The sequence below is a fragment of the Oncorhynchus keta genome, chromosome 19 (assembly GCF_023373465.1).
Source record: "Oncorhynchus keta strain PuntledgeMale-10-30-2019 chromosome 19, Oket_V2, whole genome shotgun sequence".
In the NCBI taxonomy this organism is placed as follows: domain Eukaryota; kingdom Metazoa; phylum Chordata; class Actinopteri; order Salmoniformes; family Salmonidae; genus Oncorhynchus; species Oncorhynchus keta.
Genome location: NC_068439.1, coordinates 18207192 through 18224498, shown reverse-complemented (window position 1 = coordinate 18224498; position 17307 = coordinate 18207192). Strand labels below are relative to the sequence as shown.

The 17307-nt window shown below is 42.5% G+C and overlaps 1 protein-coding gene across 13 annotated transcripts in view; it reads left to right on the top strand.

Annotated features, from left to right (window-relative positions):
* The first annotated feature begins 1733 nt into the window (after positions 1-1733).
* Positions 1734-17307, top strand: part of LOC118370978 (nuclear transcription factor Y subunit gamma-like) — a 42044-nt gene continuing 26470 nt past the window's right edge. For 6 of the 13 annotated variants that reach the window (XM_035756258.2, XM_052469922.1, XM_035756259.2 and 3 more), the window contains exon 1: positions 1752-1871. In XM_035756258.2, the coding sequence (XP_035612151.1) occupies positions 1790-1871 (82 nt within the window). In that variant the 5' untranslated portion in view covers positions 1752-1789. Of the gene's footprint in view, positions 1872-1898; positions 2371-17178 lie in introns of those variants that run through there. The other 7 variants (XM_052469928.1, XM_052469924.1, XM_052469932.1 and 4 more) reach the window with 5 other exon arrangements.

Sequence of the window (17307 nt, the reverse complement as noted above, 5' to 3'; positions counted from 1 at the left end):
TTTGTAACTCAATTAGTTCCATCTTCTCCTCCCCCAAGTGGTCGGCTGGGGACCTATGAGAAAGGGAAGTTATCTTAATGATCACCTTTTCCTCCTCAGCTCTTCTGGTCTTAGCAAGATTACTACCATATGTTCTAAGATATTTGGACACCTCAAATTTAAAGAGCTCCCAGTTCTTGCAATAAGATTTTTCTTCACAAGCCCTTTCCCAAAAGTGTGAGAGCAGATCTTTAACCTCAAATGTAACTATATCATTATTTAATAATGAGCTATTTAGCTTCCAGTAGGATGCTCCACCAAGGTTCATATCAGGGGTAAATATTTTGATATCAATGTAAATAGCCTTATGGTATGTGAGGGGAGTAGTACAAATATTTGTAGTAACACACTCACTATCAATACATTTGGATATAAGCCAAAAATCTATTCTGGATTGTCTGGAGCCTGTTTTGTTACTCCAAATGAATGATCTTTCGGCCGGAAACCTCTCTCTCCATATATCAGTAAGATCAAACTTTTCCATAAAAACTATTAAACCCAAATTCTGATTGGTTGGCCTACCTGGGGGCCATCTATCAGTTGAATTATCTATTGTAATGTTAAAGTCCCCTCCTATCAATAATAACAAATTGGGAAATTTAGATAACCAATGAAGTATATGTTTCTCTATAGATTCAAGCGACTCATCATTCTCATGTTTGGTGTTGTACCCGTAGAAGTTTACAGTAATGAGTGTAATGTCATTGTAACTGATCACAAGACAAATAAAGTGACCAAAGGGGTCACATTCCAAGTGTAGAATATTACCACCAAAGGTATTTTTCATTGTAGTGACACCAGCAGAGCGTTCAGATCCATGGGAAAGCCAAATATCGTTGCCCCACTGTGACCTCCAGAAGTTGGCATCAGCAGAAATTGAGTGAGACTCTTGAAAAAAGCAAAAATCTGTTCGAAATTGTTTAGCAAATAAAAATAAGGCCTTGCGCTTCACACTGTTTCGTAACCCCCTAGCATTAAGAGATAATATAGACAAAGACAAAACAACAAAGATTATATAAAAGTATAAACTGTAGTAGGATGAGTCAAAGACGTAGGAGCACCATTTAAGTCAATTTAAAGTGAAAATAGCTTATTCCATAACCTTTGAAATTCGACTCAACTGGAAATTATGTTCAAGACCAAACCAAGGGTTCTTGTAGTAAGAGAGACGAAAAACCCTCTTTAGTGTAATCAGGAACTATTCTGAGAAATAAAACAAATAATAATTTAAATAAAAGGGTACCTACTATGTTAAGTACATATGAAAACTGATCATAAAATAATTGAATAACAAAATGTTTTACATATAAACGTTCCTAAGACCTTTTTTGGAAATAAGTATTAATAACTAAATAGAATAATAACCGTGTAAAGTCAGAGCAGACCTGTATGCCAGTATCTTAGTTAATGTATACATAAAACAGAAATTCAGCTTTTAATCTTCTTCGTAAGTTTATAAACAAAATAGGACTTCTGGTCATACAAGAACAAACTAATGAATTGAAATACCTGAGTATTCCTTTAAAATAGTCACCTGATACTTGTTAGGTAAACAACATAAGGAAAATGAGAATACCATGGCTGAAACCATCAACCTGTTCCTTCTGGTGAGATTTTAGGGAGGAATATGGATTTCTGAACCGTTGATGAAACCTCGTCCTCCGACGAAGTAAGCAGCCTTCCCCTCACTTCGTGCTATCTTGATCGTTGGCCACAACTTGTTCATTCTTTCTATGTCTTCCGGGCTGAGATGCTCGGCGAAACGCATACCACGGCTCTGAAGGAAGGCGTTCTTCCGAGCAGCTTTCCAGACAGCATCCCTGTAGAATCTGGTAATGAATAGGATGAGGATACCCCTGGGTCTTGAATCGCTTTGCTGTTGCTTCTTGCCGAGGCGATGTACAACGTCGATGGTATCATCAACTTTGTTCTTCTCTGCAGGCAAAACTTATTGGCAGATACGGATAGCCTCTCCTCGCACATCTTTATTCTCCACCTCTGGCAAGCCGTAGAGTCTCAGGTTCCATTTTCTTGTGTATTGTTCCAGATCAGTGAGACGTCTATGGTAGACATTGTTATTCTTTTCCACCCTTTCCACATTTTTTTCAACTTTTGCCACTCTCGTTTTCACATCATTAATTTCACCACAGGCAAACTCTTCCTTCCCAGGCTCAGGATTTGATGTTCATTGACGTCAGTGCGCAATGTTGCCAACGTAGCACAGTTTCCGGTTCGAGCAGAAGTACGTGGCAGCCATCTTGTTTCCCGTTGCTACTGAAATAAAATAAATAATACGCTGAGCTGAACTTCACTGCGAACCTGTAAAACAAAGTGAGTAAAAATCAATTGATATACATGGTTAATGTCTATATGTGAAAGCATACTGTGTCGCTATGGAATTGGGGCTATAACTTTGCTAATTTCCAGTTGCTCGTCTTGTCCAATAGACGATTGTTTTGGAAGATGAACATAGGCGCCATTTCCCTCCCCGCTCTCTGAGCAGCTTATTGGTGGCCAGCTGAAAGTAACAGAGGCGTTTAAGAAACTACCGCACTGAGTCCGCCATGTTGGCTCTTGTCTAAACTCTGTCTCGTACGACTGGCGATTTTTGGTAGATCCTGAATGGCATCAGTTTCACAACGAACTGAACCCTTAGAAACCTTGATTGGTGGAATCTAGTCCGAGGTTTGATTGGTCTGAAGGACAGATCCAAACGTAGTCTTTATTGGTTAGAGAGCCTTTCCCCAACTTTGCAAAGCTTTGTAAACTTTCCTTTGATTTATCGCTTCCTTTTGTTCAGTGGCGAATAAACAGTATCACAGACTACTGTAGAGCGTATCATCGTCTTCCATGTCTCTCTTCCCTTGTCCAGGTTGCGCTTGTTATTTGCTAGGTAACTGTTAGCTACCGGTGTCTCCCTACGTTTGACTAACAATAAATGATCACACCGTGTTACTAAGTTAACTAGCTAAGCTAAACAGCTGCTGGTTTAGCCAGCAGATCCGACCCGCTTGTTTCAACTGTAAGCAAGCGGTCGGGTCTGCTGTCTTTCAATTCAAGGGCTTTATTTGCATTAGGATAGTTTTTGCTCATTCCAAAAATGATTTAGTTGGTTAATAATAGGTAGCTAACGTTAAATGTTTATCGTCAGTGTTGCATGTTGTTGGCTTGAACAAACAAACTATTAGCTAGCTATGTACTAGAAGACACATTTGGGCCATCTACCGTTTATTAGCTAACGTAGTTTGTCTGAATACATGCAGGAGGCTGAAGGCATCAAATAACTCACTAAAATCTCAAATTACAACAGACATCATTCTCACATTTTGCTAATGCCCATTAAACCGAGATATGTATCATGTTCATTGTTTACATTCCAGTGTGTTGACTGACAGTTATTGTGAATCACATTATGTGCGCACTGACTCTTCAAATACTTGAGGACTTGAAGTCTGTGCCTTGTCCCTTGAGCAGCGTGATAAACAGAATTTTCGGCTATCTTGCCAATGTATAATTGCTTCAAACTATGTGATGGAAAGAAAATCATTCCATGCAATACCTGTTTCAATATGCAATTTGGAGAGTACTGTAGCAGCCTATGTATTGTACAATCCAAAACGAACTATACCGAGCACAAATATAAATGCAACATGTAACTTTTAAAACGATTTTACTGAGTGACAGTTCATATAAGGAAATCAGTCAATTGAAATAAATTCATTAGGCCCGATTCTACAGATTTCACATAAGTAGGCAGGGGCGCAGCCATGGATGAGCCAGGCCCAGCCAGTTTTTCGCCACAATCAGATTCTCCTCAGTTTCATCAGCTGTCTGGGTGGCTGGTCTCAGACAATCCCACAGGTGAAGAAGCCAGATGTGGAGGTCCTGGGCTGGCGTGGCTACACGTGGTTTGCGGTTATGAGGTCGGTTGGACGTACTGCCTAATTCTCTAAAACGAGGTTGGAGAAATAAACATTAAATTATTATGCAACAGCTCTGGTGGACATTCCTGCAGTCAGCATGAAAATTGCTCGCTCCCTCAATTTGAGACATCTGTGGCATTGTGTTGTGCCAAAACTGCACATTTTAGAGTGGCAGTTTATTGTCCCAGCACAAGGTGCGCCTGTGTAATGATCAGCTTCTTTATATGCCACTTGTCAGGTGGCTGGATTATCTTGGCAAATGAGAAATGCTCATTAGCAGGCATGTAACAAATTTGAGCGGGATAAGCTGTGTGTGTATGTAATATTTCTGGGATCTTTTATTTCAGCTTGTGAAACATGGGACCAACACTTGTTCAAATCAAATCAAATTTTATTTGTCACATACACATGGTTAGCAGATGTTAATGCGAGTGTAGCGAAATGCTTGTGCTTCTAGTTCCGACAATGCAGTAATAACCAACAAGTAATATAACTAACAATTCCAAAACTACTGTCTTATACAGAGTGTAAGGAATATGTACATAAAGATATATGAATGAGTGATGGTACAGAGCAGCATAGACAAGATACAGTAGATGGTATCGAGTACAGTATATACATATGAGATGAGTATGTAAACAAAGTGGCATAGTTAAAGTGGCTAGTGATACATGTATTACATAAGGATGCAGTAGATGATATAGAGTACATTATATACGTATGCATATGAGATGAATAATGTAGGGTATGTAAACATTATATTAGGTAGCATTGTTTAAAGTGGCTAGTGATATATTTTACATCAATTCCCATTATTAAAGTGGCTGGAGTTGAGTCCGTGTCAGTGTGTTGGCAGCAGCCACTCAAAGTTAGTGGTGGCTGTTTAACAGTCTGATGGCCTTGAGATAGAAGCTGTTTTTCAGTCTCTCGGTCCCAGCTTTGATGCACCGGTACTGACCTCGCCTTCTGGATGATAGCGGGGTGAACAGGCAGTGGTTTGGGTGGTGGATGTCCTTGATGATCTTTATGGCCTTCCTGTAACATCGGGTGGTGTAGGTGTCCTGGAGGGCAGGTAGTTTGCCCCCGGTGATGCGTTGTGCAGACCTCACTACCCTCTGGAGAGCCTTACGGTTGTGGGCGGAGGCGGAGCAGTTGCCGTACCAGGCGGTGATACAGCCCGCCAGGATGCTCTCGATTGTGCATCTGTAGAAGTTTGTGAGTGCTTTTGGTGACAAGCCGAATTTCTTCAGCCTCCTGAGGTTGAAGAGGCGCTGCTGCGCCTTCTTCACGGCGCTGTCAGTGTGAGTGGACCAATTCAGTTTGTCTGTGATGTGTATGCCGAGGAACTTAAAACTTGCTACCCTCTCCACTACTGTTCCATCGATGTGGATAGGGGGTGTTCCCTCTGCTGTTTCCTGAAGTCCACAATCATCTCCTTAGTTTTGTTGACGTTGAGTGTGAGGTTATTTTCCTGACACCACACTCCGAGGGCCCTCACCTCCTCCCTGTAGGCCGTCTCGTCGTTGTTGGTAATCAAGCCTACCACTGTTGTGTCGTCCGCAAACTTGATGATTGAGTTGGAGGCGTGCGTGGCCACGCAGTCGTGGGTGAACAGGGAGTACAGGAGAGGGCTCAGAACGTGCGCAATTGTACTTCATGATGCTAACAAAGTGCTTCTGGGCGTTGCCCAAATTTTATTTGTCTTGGGAACAGGTGCTTCTAGTTCCGAAATGCAGCACTTGTGGGGCCCCGTGTTGAGGATCAGCGGGGAGGAGATGTTGTTGCCTACCCTCACCACCTGGGGGCGGCCCGTCAGGAAGTCCAGTACCCAGTTGCACAGGGCGGGGTCGAGACCCAGGGTCTCGAGCTTGATGACGAGCTTGGAGGGTACTATGGTGTTGAATGCCGAGCTGTAGTCGATGAACAGCATTCTCACATAGGTATTCCTCTTGTCCAGATGGGTTAGGGCAGTGTGCAGTGTGGTGAGATTGCATCGTCTGTGGACCTATTTGGGCGGTAAGCAAATTGGAGTGGGTCTAGGGTGTCAGGTAGGGTGGAGGTGATATGGTCCTTGACTAGTCTCTCAAAGCACTTCATGATGACGGAAGTGAGTGCTACGGGCGGTAGTCGTTTAGCTCAGTTACCTTAGCTTTCTTGGGAACAGGAACAATGGTGGCCCTCTTGAAGCATGTGGGAACAGCAGACTGGTAAAGGGATTGATTGAATATGTCCGTAAACACACCGGCCAGCTGGTCTGCGCATGCTCTGAGGGCGCGGCTGGGGATGCCGTCTGGGCCTGCAGCCTTGCGAGGGTTAACACGTTTAAATGTCTTACTCACCTCGGCTGCAGTGAAGGAGAGACCGCATGTTTTCGTTGCAGGCCGTGTCAGTGGCACTGTATTGTCCTCAAAGCGGGCAAAAAGTTATTTAGTCTGCCTGGGAGCAAGACATCCTGGTCCGTGACTGGGCTGGGTTTCTTCTTGTAGTCCGTGATTGACTGTAGACCCTGCCACATGCCTCTTGTGTCTGAGCCGTTGAATTGAGATTCCACTTTGTCTCTGTACTGACGCTTAGCTTGTTTAATAGCCTTGCGGAGGGAATAGCTGCACTGTTTGTATTCGGTCATGTTGCCAGACACCTTGCCCTGATTAAAAGCAGTGGTTCGCGCTTTCAGTTTCACGGCAATGCTGCAATCAATCCACGGTTTCTGGTTAGGGAATGTTTTTATCGTTGCTATGGGAACGACATCTTCGACGCACGTTCTAATGAACTCGCACACCGAATCAGCGTATTCGTCAATATTTTTATCTGACGCAATACGAAACATGTCCCAGTCCACGTGATGGAAGCAGTCTTGGAGTGTGGAGTCAGCTTGGTCTGACCAGCGTTGGACAGACCTCAGCGTGGGAGCCTCTTGTTTGAGTTTCTGCCTGTAGGCAGGGATCAACACAATGGAGTCGTGGTCAGCTTTTCCGAAAGGGGGGCGGGGCAGGGCTTTATATGCGTCGCGGAAGGTAGAGTAACAATGATCCAAGGTTTTACCACCCCTGGTTGCGCAATCGATATGCTGATAAAATTTAGGGAGTCTTGTTTTCAGATTAGCTTTGTTAAAATCCCCAGCTACAATGAATGCAGCCTCCGGATAAATGGTTTCCAGTTTGCAAAGAGTTAAATAAAGTTCGTTCAGAGCCATCGATGTGTCTGCTTGGGGGGGGGGGGGGGGGTATATACGGCTGTGATTATAATCGAAGAGAATTCTCTTGGAAGTTAATGCGGTCTACATTTGATTGTGAGGAATTCTAAATCAGGTGAACAGAAGGATTTGAGTTCCTGTATGTTTCCTTCATCACACCATGTCTCGTTAGTCATGAGGCATACGCCCCCGCCACTCTTCTTACCAGAAAGATGTTTGTTTCTGTCGGTGCGATGCGTGGAGAAACCCGTTGGCTGCACCGCATCGGATAGCGTCTTCCCAGTAAGCCATGTTTCCGTGAAGCAGAGAACGTTGCAGTCCCTGATGTCCCTCTGGAATGCTACCCTTGCTCGGATTTCGTCAACCTTGTTGTCAAGAGACTGGACATTGGCAAGAAGAATGCTGGGGAGTGGTGCGCGATGTGCCCTTGTTCGGAGTCTGACCAGAAGACCGCTACGTTTCCCTCTTTTTCGGAGTCGTTTTCTTGGGTCGCTGCATGCGATCCATTCCGTTGTCCTGTTTGTAAGGCAGACCACAGGATCCGCGTCGCGGAAAACATATTCTTGGTCGTACTGATGGTGAGTTGACGCTGATCTTATATTCAGTAGTTCTTCTCGACTGTATGTAATGAAACCTAAGATGACCTGGGGTACTAATGTAAGAAATAACACGTAAAAAAACTAAAATCTGCATAGTTTCCTAGGAACGCGAAGCGAGGCGGCCATCTCTGTCGGTGCCGGAAGTACATAACTTTCAACTTGACCTTGATATCCAGTCTAAATGCACCATTACAATGTAATCAGAAAATGAACATGCATATTGTTAATTTATGCCCCATTACTAAATTATCAACATCTAGAATCAGTTTTTCCTTTTGAGCGCAGACAGGATGGAAGCCAGTGAGACTGTTTATCATCCATATTTAGGATGGACAAACTGTGTGTAGCCCGTGTGTGTGCATGTTTTTGTGTAGGTAAGCCTAGTTTATGCAGGTGTGTGCGTGCATGACTTAGCCCGGCAGCCCTGAGGGCTCTTTTCAGCTGTTTGTTTGTGAAAGTGATACCCCGGCTTGTGCGTGTTTGGCTCTAAACAGCGACTGTAAGCAAACATGTCCCAGGCACCAGCAGCACAAGTAATGGGAAGGTCTCTGCTGCAGAGTGACCTTGTCAGGTGTCCTCGTGGAGGAGGTTTGGGTGTAGAAGAGCCTGCCTGCACCGCCATAGATAGCTATCGCTGGAATGGAATAATCTATGTGCAGTCCAGCTGCTCTATAATCATTAACCAGCCTGCTACCAGCTCTACTCTGTTGCCAGCTCTACTCTGTTCCCCTGCTCTCGCTGTACCATTATAGAAAAGGGAACATTGAGTCTCTCAATTCCATTTCAATTTAAGGGGCTTTATAGGCATGGGAAACATATGTTTACATTGCCAAAGCAAGTGAAATAGGTCATTAAAAAAAGTGAAATAAAATTAACAGTAAACATTACACTCACAAGTCCCAAAAGAATAAGTATGTCTATATACAGTGTTGTAATGATGTGCAAATACTTACAAAAGGGAAAATAAACATAAATATAGGTTGTATTTACAGTGGTGTTTGTCACATTTTGCTGATGAGATGGCACACTGTGGTATGGAAGTTTATCAAAATTGGATTTGATACATTTTGGGTCTGTATGTAATCTGAGGAAAACGTGTGTCGACAATTACAGGTCGACCGATTATGATTTTTCAACACCGATACCAATTATTGGAGGACCAAAAAAGCCGATACCGATTAATCGGACGATTTTAGTAAATAAAATACATGTATTTGTAATAATGACAATTACAACAATACTGAATGAACAATTTAACTTAATATAATACATCAATAAAATCAATTTATCTTCAAGTAAATAATGAAACATGTTCAATTTGGTTTAAATAATGCAAAAACAAAGTGTTGGAGAAGAACGTAAAAGTGCAATATGTGCTATGTAAGAAAGCTACCGTTTCAGTTTCTTGCTCAGAACATGAGAACATATGAAAGCTGGTGGTTCCTTTTAACATGAGTCTTCAATATTCCCAGGTAAGAAGTTTTAGGTTGTAGTTATTATAGGACTATTTCCCTCTATACCATTTGTATTTCATTAACCTTTGACTATTGGATGTTCTTATAAGCACTTTAGTATTGCCAGTGTAACAGTATAGCTTCTGTCCCTCTCCTCGCTCCTCCCTGGGCTCGAAACAGCAACACAAAGACAACAGCCACCACATCGAAGAAGCGTTACCCATGCAGAGCAAGTGAAACAACCACCCCAAGGTTCAGAGCGAGTGACGTTTGAAACGCTATTAGTGCGCGCTAACTAGCCAGCCATTTCACTTCGGTCACACCAGCCTCATCTCGGGAGTTGATAGGTTTGAAGTCATAAACAGCGCAATGCTTGACGCACAAGGAAGAGCTGCTGGCAAAACGCACGAAGGTGCTGTTTGAATGAATGTTTACGCACCTGCTTCTGCCTTCCACCGCTAAGTCAGATACTTAGATACTTGTATGCTTAGTCAGATTATATGCAACACAGGACACGCTAGATAATATCTAGTAATATCATCAACCATGTGTAGTTAACCCTTTCACACGTACCATCACACTGGGTGTGATCGTTCTACAGTGGTCCCTGAAGCGTACGATCACACCCCGTGTGATTAGAACACTCATTTAGAATGCTAGTTTAGAACGGCAGTTTCGAATGACGCAACAATCAGCGTTTGAGCTGGCCACACTTTTGACAGAAACTATTTACACAAACACAGTCCTTACAAAGTTATGTCCAGAATGTCAGCAGTTTATTTTTGGATGCATTGTTCAGATATTCACATTAGTAAATATAGCATAACACAATCATCCTAACCGGAAAAATGTAGGCTAGATTTGTCCTAGCGCTGAGGAAAGATTGACCCAACACAAGCAGTCATTTTTTCTAACTCTCGGCTGACGTAAACTACAATATGAATTAGCTAATAGCAATTACTATATATAATTAATCACATCACGGGTGAGCTCACCATTGATCGAAATAACTAGGTAAAACACTTTATAGAAATCGAAAGTAATCAGACGATTAGTTTCAGCGCGCAGCCATGTATTTTTTCCTCACAGAAACCGAAGATAATAAGAGAAGACGAGATGAGTTTGGTCTGTTTGTAGTATGCATGTTGAAGGGGTGTGTCATCTACCGTCGTTCACATCCCACCATTTTAATTTCCGGAAGTCCTCAAAAAATTAGTGAACTCTTACTCACCTCATTTTGTTATAACATCTTTGGTCAAACAGACATGAATCCCAGAATGCATTGTAGGTCAACAAACATGGCTACACAGCTGGAATTAGCTTAGCTCATCATAATCAGTACTTTGATGGAAACGCAGCCTGGATTTGAACCTGTAGTGACACCTCTAGTACTGATGTGCTGTGCCTTTGACCGCTGCACCACTTGAGAGTCATAAGGCCATGGTAGCTTCAAAATGCAACACAATATAATACTTCTCTGACGCATTTAGCATTGTTTTACAGAGCTAATAGAAGAATGTGGCTACATTAGCACGATTGACTATAACACCATAAAGGTTATAAAATGAGTAACGTTACCTCAAGTGTCCGCGGTGATAAAGAATATACTCAAATATATTATGCTCCATACATACGCTACAATAGAAATGTGGAGTAGAAAATGTGAATGCGTGTGCAGATCCTGTTCTGACGGGAGATGAGCAAATGTCTGCAGACGTGAACTGCACAAACAATTGGGAAGTGCTTGGGGAATTTTGTCCGTGTCAGAAATGTCCCAAAAATGTAATTATCCGCAAAAGTAAAAATGACTATTTTTATGTGAATGAATGAGGAGGCGGAACACACCTACATTCAAACTGTTTTTAGAAAATAAAAACTTGTTTGAAAATAATTTGAAATTGAAGTTAAAACAACCTATAAATATAAACAGGCTGCGTGCTTTAGTTTGAGGGCAGCGCGGATAAAATGTACTGTTACGTATCAATCACATTCTGGAATGGAGAGAACATTCTAACATCACGTGCATAAAAAAACTCACGCTGGGGCGACCGTTAGAGATATTTGGAACTCACGCATGAAAGGGTTAACTAATTATTATGATTGATTGTTTTTTATAAGATAAGTTTAATGCTAGCTAGCAACGTCCCTTGGCTTACTGCATTTGCGTAACAGGCAGTCTCCTTGTGGAGTGCAACGAGAGAGAGGCAGGTTGTTATATTGCGTTGGATTAGTCATTGTTGTTAATTTCTTTTTTTCTTTATTTCACCTTTATTTAACTGGGCAAGTCAGTTAAAAACAAATTCTTATTTACAATGACGGCCTACCAAAAGGCCTCCTGCGGGGACGGGGTTCTGGGATTAAAAAAATAAATACAATATTAATATAAATATATATATAAATATAGGACAAAACACACTACATGAAGAGAGACCTAAGACAACAATAGAACAAGGCAGCAACACATGACAACAAAACATGGTGGTAGCAGCACAAAAACATGGTACCAACATTATTGGACAAGTCAACCGCACAAAGGTCAAGAAGGTAGAGACAACAATACATCAGACAAAGCAGCCACAACTGTGTTGTCTGCTTTACATTTTTAGATTTGAGAGGAAAGCTGAGAGGTCAAATAATACTGTTTATGTTTTTTACTGTGAAGTTTACACCATCACTATTACCGTGAGACGTTTTGTCCAGGAAATTGTCTTGAAGGGTTTGAATTTGTTGTTGCCTAATTGTGTTTTGGTAGATTTCCACACTACTTTCCTTCCATCTTTTCGCAAGATGTCACCAACAGAGAAGCTCGCCTCGCTTCGACTCTTTAGGAAACAATACAGTATTTTTTATTTATTTTATGTATTATTTCTTACATTGTTAGCCCAGAACTATTGGATATAAGAGCGGCGTCAACTTACCAACATTACGACCAGAATACGACTTTACTGAACCGGATCCATTGTTCGGACCACCATCCAGGACATTGGATCCAATTCCAGAGGCCGACCCAAAACAACCTCGCCGCAGGAGAGGTAGACGCAGTGGCTGTGCACACCACCCACCGCTTCAGAGTATATTACTCGTCAGTGTCCAGTCTCTAGACAATGAGATGGATGAAATTAGGGCATGGGTTGCCTTCCAGAGAGACATCAGAGATTGTAACATTCTCTGTGTCACGTAAACATGGCTCTCTCGGGATATGTTGTCTGAGTCTGTACAACCACCACAAGAAGAAGGGCAGGGATGTATGCCTCATGATGAATGACTCATGGTGTAAACACAACAACATACAGGAACTCAAGTCCTTCTGTTCACCTGACCTAGAATTCCTTACAATCAAATGCCGACCACATTATCTCTCAACAGAATTTACTTAGATTATAGTCACAGCCTTGTATACTACCCCCCAGAAACAGCAGAGGGAGCACCCCCCTATCCACATCGACAGGACAGTAGTGAAGAAGGTGGAAAGATTTCAAGTTCCTCTGTACACATCACTGACAAACTGAAATGGTCCACCCACACAGACAGCGTGATGAAGGTGTGACAGCGCCTCTTCAACCTCAGGAGACTGAAGACATTTGGCCTGTCACCTAAAACCCCCACACATTTTTACATATGCGCAATTGAGAGCATCCCGTCGGGCTGTATCACAGCCTGGTATGGAAACTGCACCGCTCTCAACCGCAAGGCTCTCCACAGGGTCGTGCGGTCTGCACAATGCATCACCGGGGGCAAACTACCTGCCCTCCAGGACACCTATAGCACTCGATGTCACAGGAAGGCCAAAAAGATCATCAAGGACATCAACCACCCGAGCCACTGCCTGTAAAACCCCGCTACCATTCAGAAGGCGAGGTCAGTACAGGTGCATCAAAGCTGGGACCGAGAGACTGAACAGCTTCTATCTCAAGGCCATCAGACTGTTAAACAGCCATCACTAACACAGAGAGACTGCTGCCTACATACAGACCCAAATCATTGGCCACTTTAATAAATGGATTACCAGTCATTTTAAATAATAGCACATTAATAATGTTTTCATATCTTACATTACTGATCTCATATGTATATACTGTGTTTTATACCATCTATTGCATCTTGACTATGCTTCTCATCCATATACAGTGGGGCAAAAAAATATTTAGTCAGCCACCAATTGTGCAAGTTCTCCCACTTAAAAAGATGAGACCTGTAATTTTCATCATAGGAACACTTCAACTATGACAGACAAAATTTTTAAAAAAATCCAGAAAATCACATTGTAGGATTTTTAATTAATTTATTTGCAAATTATGGTGGAATTTTTTTGTTATTGACCAAATACTTATTTATCTCAATACTTTGTTATATACCCTTTGTTGGCAATGATAGAGGTCAAACGTTTTCTGTAAGTCTTCACAAGGTTTTCACACACTGTTGCTGGTATTTTGGCCCATTCCTCCATGCAGATCTCCTCTAGAGCAGTGATGTTTTGGGGCTGTTGCTGGGCAACACGGACTTTCAACTCCCTCCAAAGATTTTCTATGGGGTTGAGATCTGGAGACTGGCTAGGCCACTCCAGGACCTTGAAATGCTTCTTACGAAGCCACTCCTTCGTTGCCCGGGCGGTGTGTTTGCGTTCATTGTCATGCTGAAAGACCAAGCCATGTTTCATCTTCAATGCCCTTGCTGATGGAAGGAGGTTTTAACTCAAAATCTCACGATACATGGCCCCATTCATTCTTTCCTTTACACGGATCAGTCGTCCTGGTCCCTTTGCAGAAAAACAGCCCCAAAGCATGATGTTTCCACCCCCATGCTTTACAGTAGGTATGGTGTTCTTTGGATGCAACTCAGCATTCTTTGTCCTCCAAACACGACGAGTTGAGTTTTTACCAAAAAGTTATATTTTGGTGTCAGATGAAATTCTCCCAATCTTCTTCTGGCTCATCCAAATGCTCTCTAGCATACTTCAGACGGGCCTGGACATGTACTGGCTTAAGCAGGGGGACATGTCTGGCACTGCAGGATTTGAGTCCCTGGAGGTGTAGTGTGTTACTGATGGTAGGCTTTGTTACTTTGGTCCCAGCTCTCTGCAGGTCATTCACTAGGTCCCCCCGTGTGGTTCTGAGATTTTTGCTCACCGTTCTTGTGATAATTTTGACCCCACGGGGTGAGATCTTGCGTGGAGCCCCAGATCGAGGGAGATTATCAGTGGATTATCAGTGGTCTTGTATGTCTTCCATTTCCTAATAATTTCCTAAATAAATAAAAATGTATTTGTAATAATGACAATTGCAACAATACTGAATTAACACTTGTTTTAACTTAACTTGCAACGAGAGGGAGGCAGGTCATTATTGCGTTGGACTAGTTAACTGTAAGGTTGCAAGATTGTATCCAACGAGCTGACAAGGTGAATATCTGTCTTTCTGCCCCTGAACGAGGCAGTTAAACCACCGTTCCTAGGCAGTCATTGAAAATAAGAATGTGTTCTTAACTGACTTGCTTTCATTTAATCTTTATTTAACTAGGCGTAAAAAAACACACAAAAACGGCAAATCGGCCCTAATTAATCGGTCGACCTCTAATTTACATGTACATATTCCTATTCCATCCATTTACATTTGTGTGTATAAGATAGTTTTTGTGGAACTTTTGGATTACTTGTTAGATATTACTGCACTGTCAGAACTAGAAGCACAAGCATTTTGCTACACTCGCATTAACATCTGCTAACCATGTGTATGTGACCAATAACATTTGATTTGATCTATAGCATTTCTTAATATTATTCAGTTCCTTTGGCTTTGATGCCTCGTGATTGAGCATAGTAGAGTGTGATTTTAAAGTGATCTGATAGGGTTTCTCAGTGGACTGACTCAATGCTCTAAGAGACTCTGGGTTGAGGTCAGTGCTAAAGTACTCTACAGTACTACTGCCAAGAGATCAGCTATAGGTGTACCTACGATAAGAGTCCCCTCCGAAGCCTACCATTGACAATGTACATACCCAGATTCCGACAGAGCTGCAGGAGTTGTGACCTGTTTATGTTGGTTATGTTGTCGTAGTTTTGTATAGGGGGACATATGGGGGAGGGAATGCTGTTACCTCCAGGTAGGTGTTTGTCCCCCTGTGTGCTGAGGGTGTCGGTCGGGTTCTTGTCCAATTCTGGCATGAAGGTCGCCACAGACTAGTACATGTCCCTGGGCCTGGAAATTGTTGATCTCCCCCTATGGGGATTCTACTGGTAGTATGTAGGTAGCACACAGACATTTTTCTCTGTTGAAATTATTTCCTTATTTAGTTCTAGCCAGATGTAAAATGTTCCTGTTTTGCCTAATTTTAATAGAATGGGTTAGGTGTGTTCTATACCAAATTAGCATACCCCCTGAGTCCCTTCCCCGTTTCACACCTGGTAGTTTGGTGGATGGGACTACCAGCTCTCTGTAACCTCGAGGGCAACCAGTGGGTCTGTCTCCTTTATACCATGTTTCTTGTAGGATGACAATGTCTGTATTTCCAATTGCTTTGATGAAGTCTGGATTCCTGCTCTTTAGGCCAAAGGCAGATGACCTCAGACCTTGTATATTCCAGGATTAGATAATAAATACTTTGTTTTCCATGGTGTCTAGTGCTGTTTTATGGTGTCTGTCCCTCCTCTCTCACTCTCTGTCCATATTCTCTTTTGTCCATCCTCTTTGTCCCCCCTCACTCGCTCTCTGTCCCTCTTTCTCGCTCTCTGTCCCTCCTCGCTCTCTGTCCCTCTCTCTCATCCTGTAACAGCTCTCTCCTTTCTGTCCTTCTCCATCCTTTTGGCTCTCCCTCCCCCCGGTTTGTTCAGTGACGGAGCAGGTTTGTGTTCTATCTCTCTCTGGCTTGTTGTTACTCGGTACAGTGGGGGATTTGCAGCAGTAATATGCAGGATAAGCCTCAGGTCATTCCACCATCATCTATGCAGACTGCCAGCTAAAAGCAACTCTCAGTAAATTGCTTTGTCCCCTCCTCTCACCTAAATCTCTCACTTCAGTACACTTCATTGCCAGGACACTACGTTGCCTTAATCTGTTGCTAGACAGATCTTTAGACATGCAGTTCTCCAAACACCGTTATGGATCCCAAATGGCACCCTATTCCTGTAGTGCCTTACTTTTGACAAGAGCAACCCATGCATGCGTGTGCTCATCCTAATGTAAACGTTAGTGCGTAGAACAGCATGGCTGAATGTCCGTTTAACCCTTGGCGAGATAACAGCAGGGCATTTATATGACATTGCTGAAATGGTTTTATGATGACATTTTAATTGTAGAACGAGAACTGTCTGGGAGCATAGTTTTAGGGCCAAGACAACAATAGTTGTTTATTGACATTGTCCTATGTCTTGTCCACCCACAAACATGAACTCAATTTGTTGAGTTGCCTTTTTTGGCCTGATTTGATCAGCTACCTTTAGAATTGGAAATGCACTTAAAATGATTTTTGAAGACCCTTTTTTTGGGTCTTGAAAAAAAAAATTTTTACTAAATACCTTTTGTTTGTAGGTTAGGTATTTCATTTATCTATTTCTAAATCTGGATCTTACTATCAGATAAACTAATTAATTCTCATGTATTTAGTTGTGTTATTATTCTAGTACAGTTTTTGTGAATTAAATATGTACTTCAATGAAGGTGTTTTATTAGCACTAACACAGACTACAATATTTAGTAGATTGTCTGGATGTTATCTTTCTACCTACTGTGACAGAGGAAGGATGTGTGACAGAGGAAGGATGTGTGACAGAGGAAGGACAAGCGTGTGCTTGTGGACTTGCACGCATGCCTGTGAACACGTAGATCACAGCGCGTCTGCTCAATATGCCTTTGCTCTTTAAATCATGTGGCTGCAACATGCGGCATCCATTCTGACACTCCCCTCAGCCAATCAGGGGCATCAGGGTTTTTTGCATCACTGGCCATTCAACCAGTCATGGCTGCAGGGAGGTGGGACTTGGGGAGACATTTAGTTTGACATTGTAAATAAGCAGGGAACAGTTGTCAGAGAGCAGCCAGTGGTTCCTTTCTTCTCCGTACAGCCATGAGAAACGCAAGATCAGCCGGAGGACACGGAATGCAGAG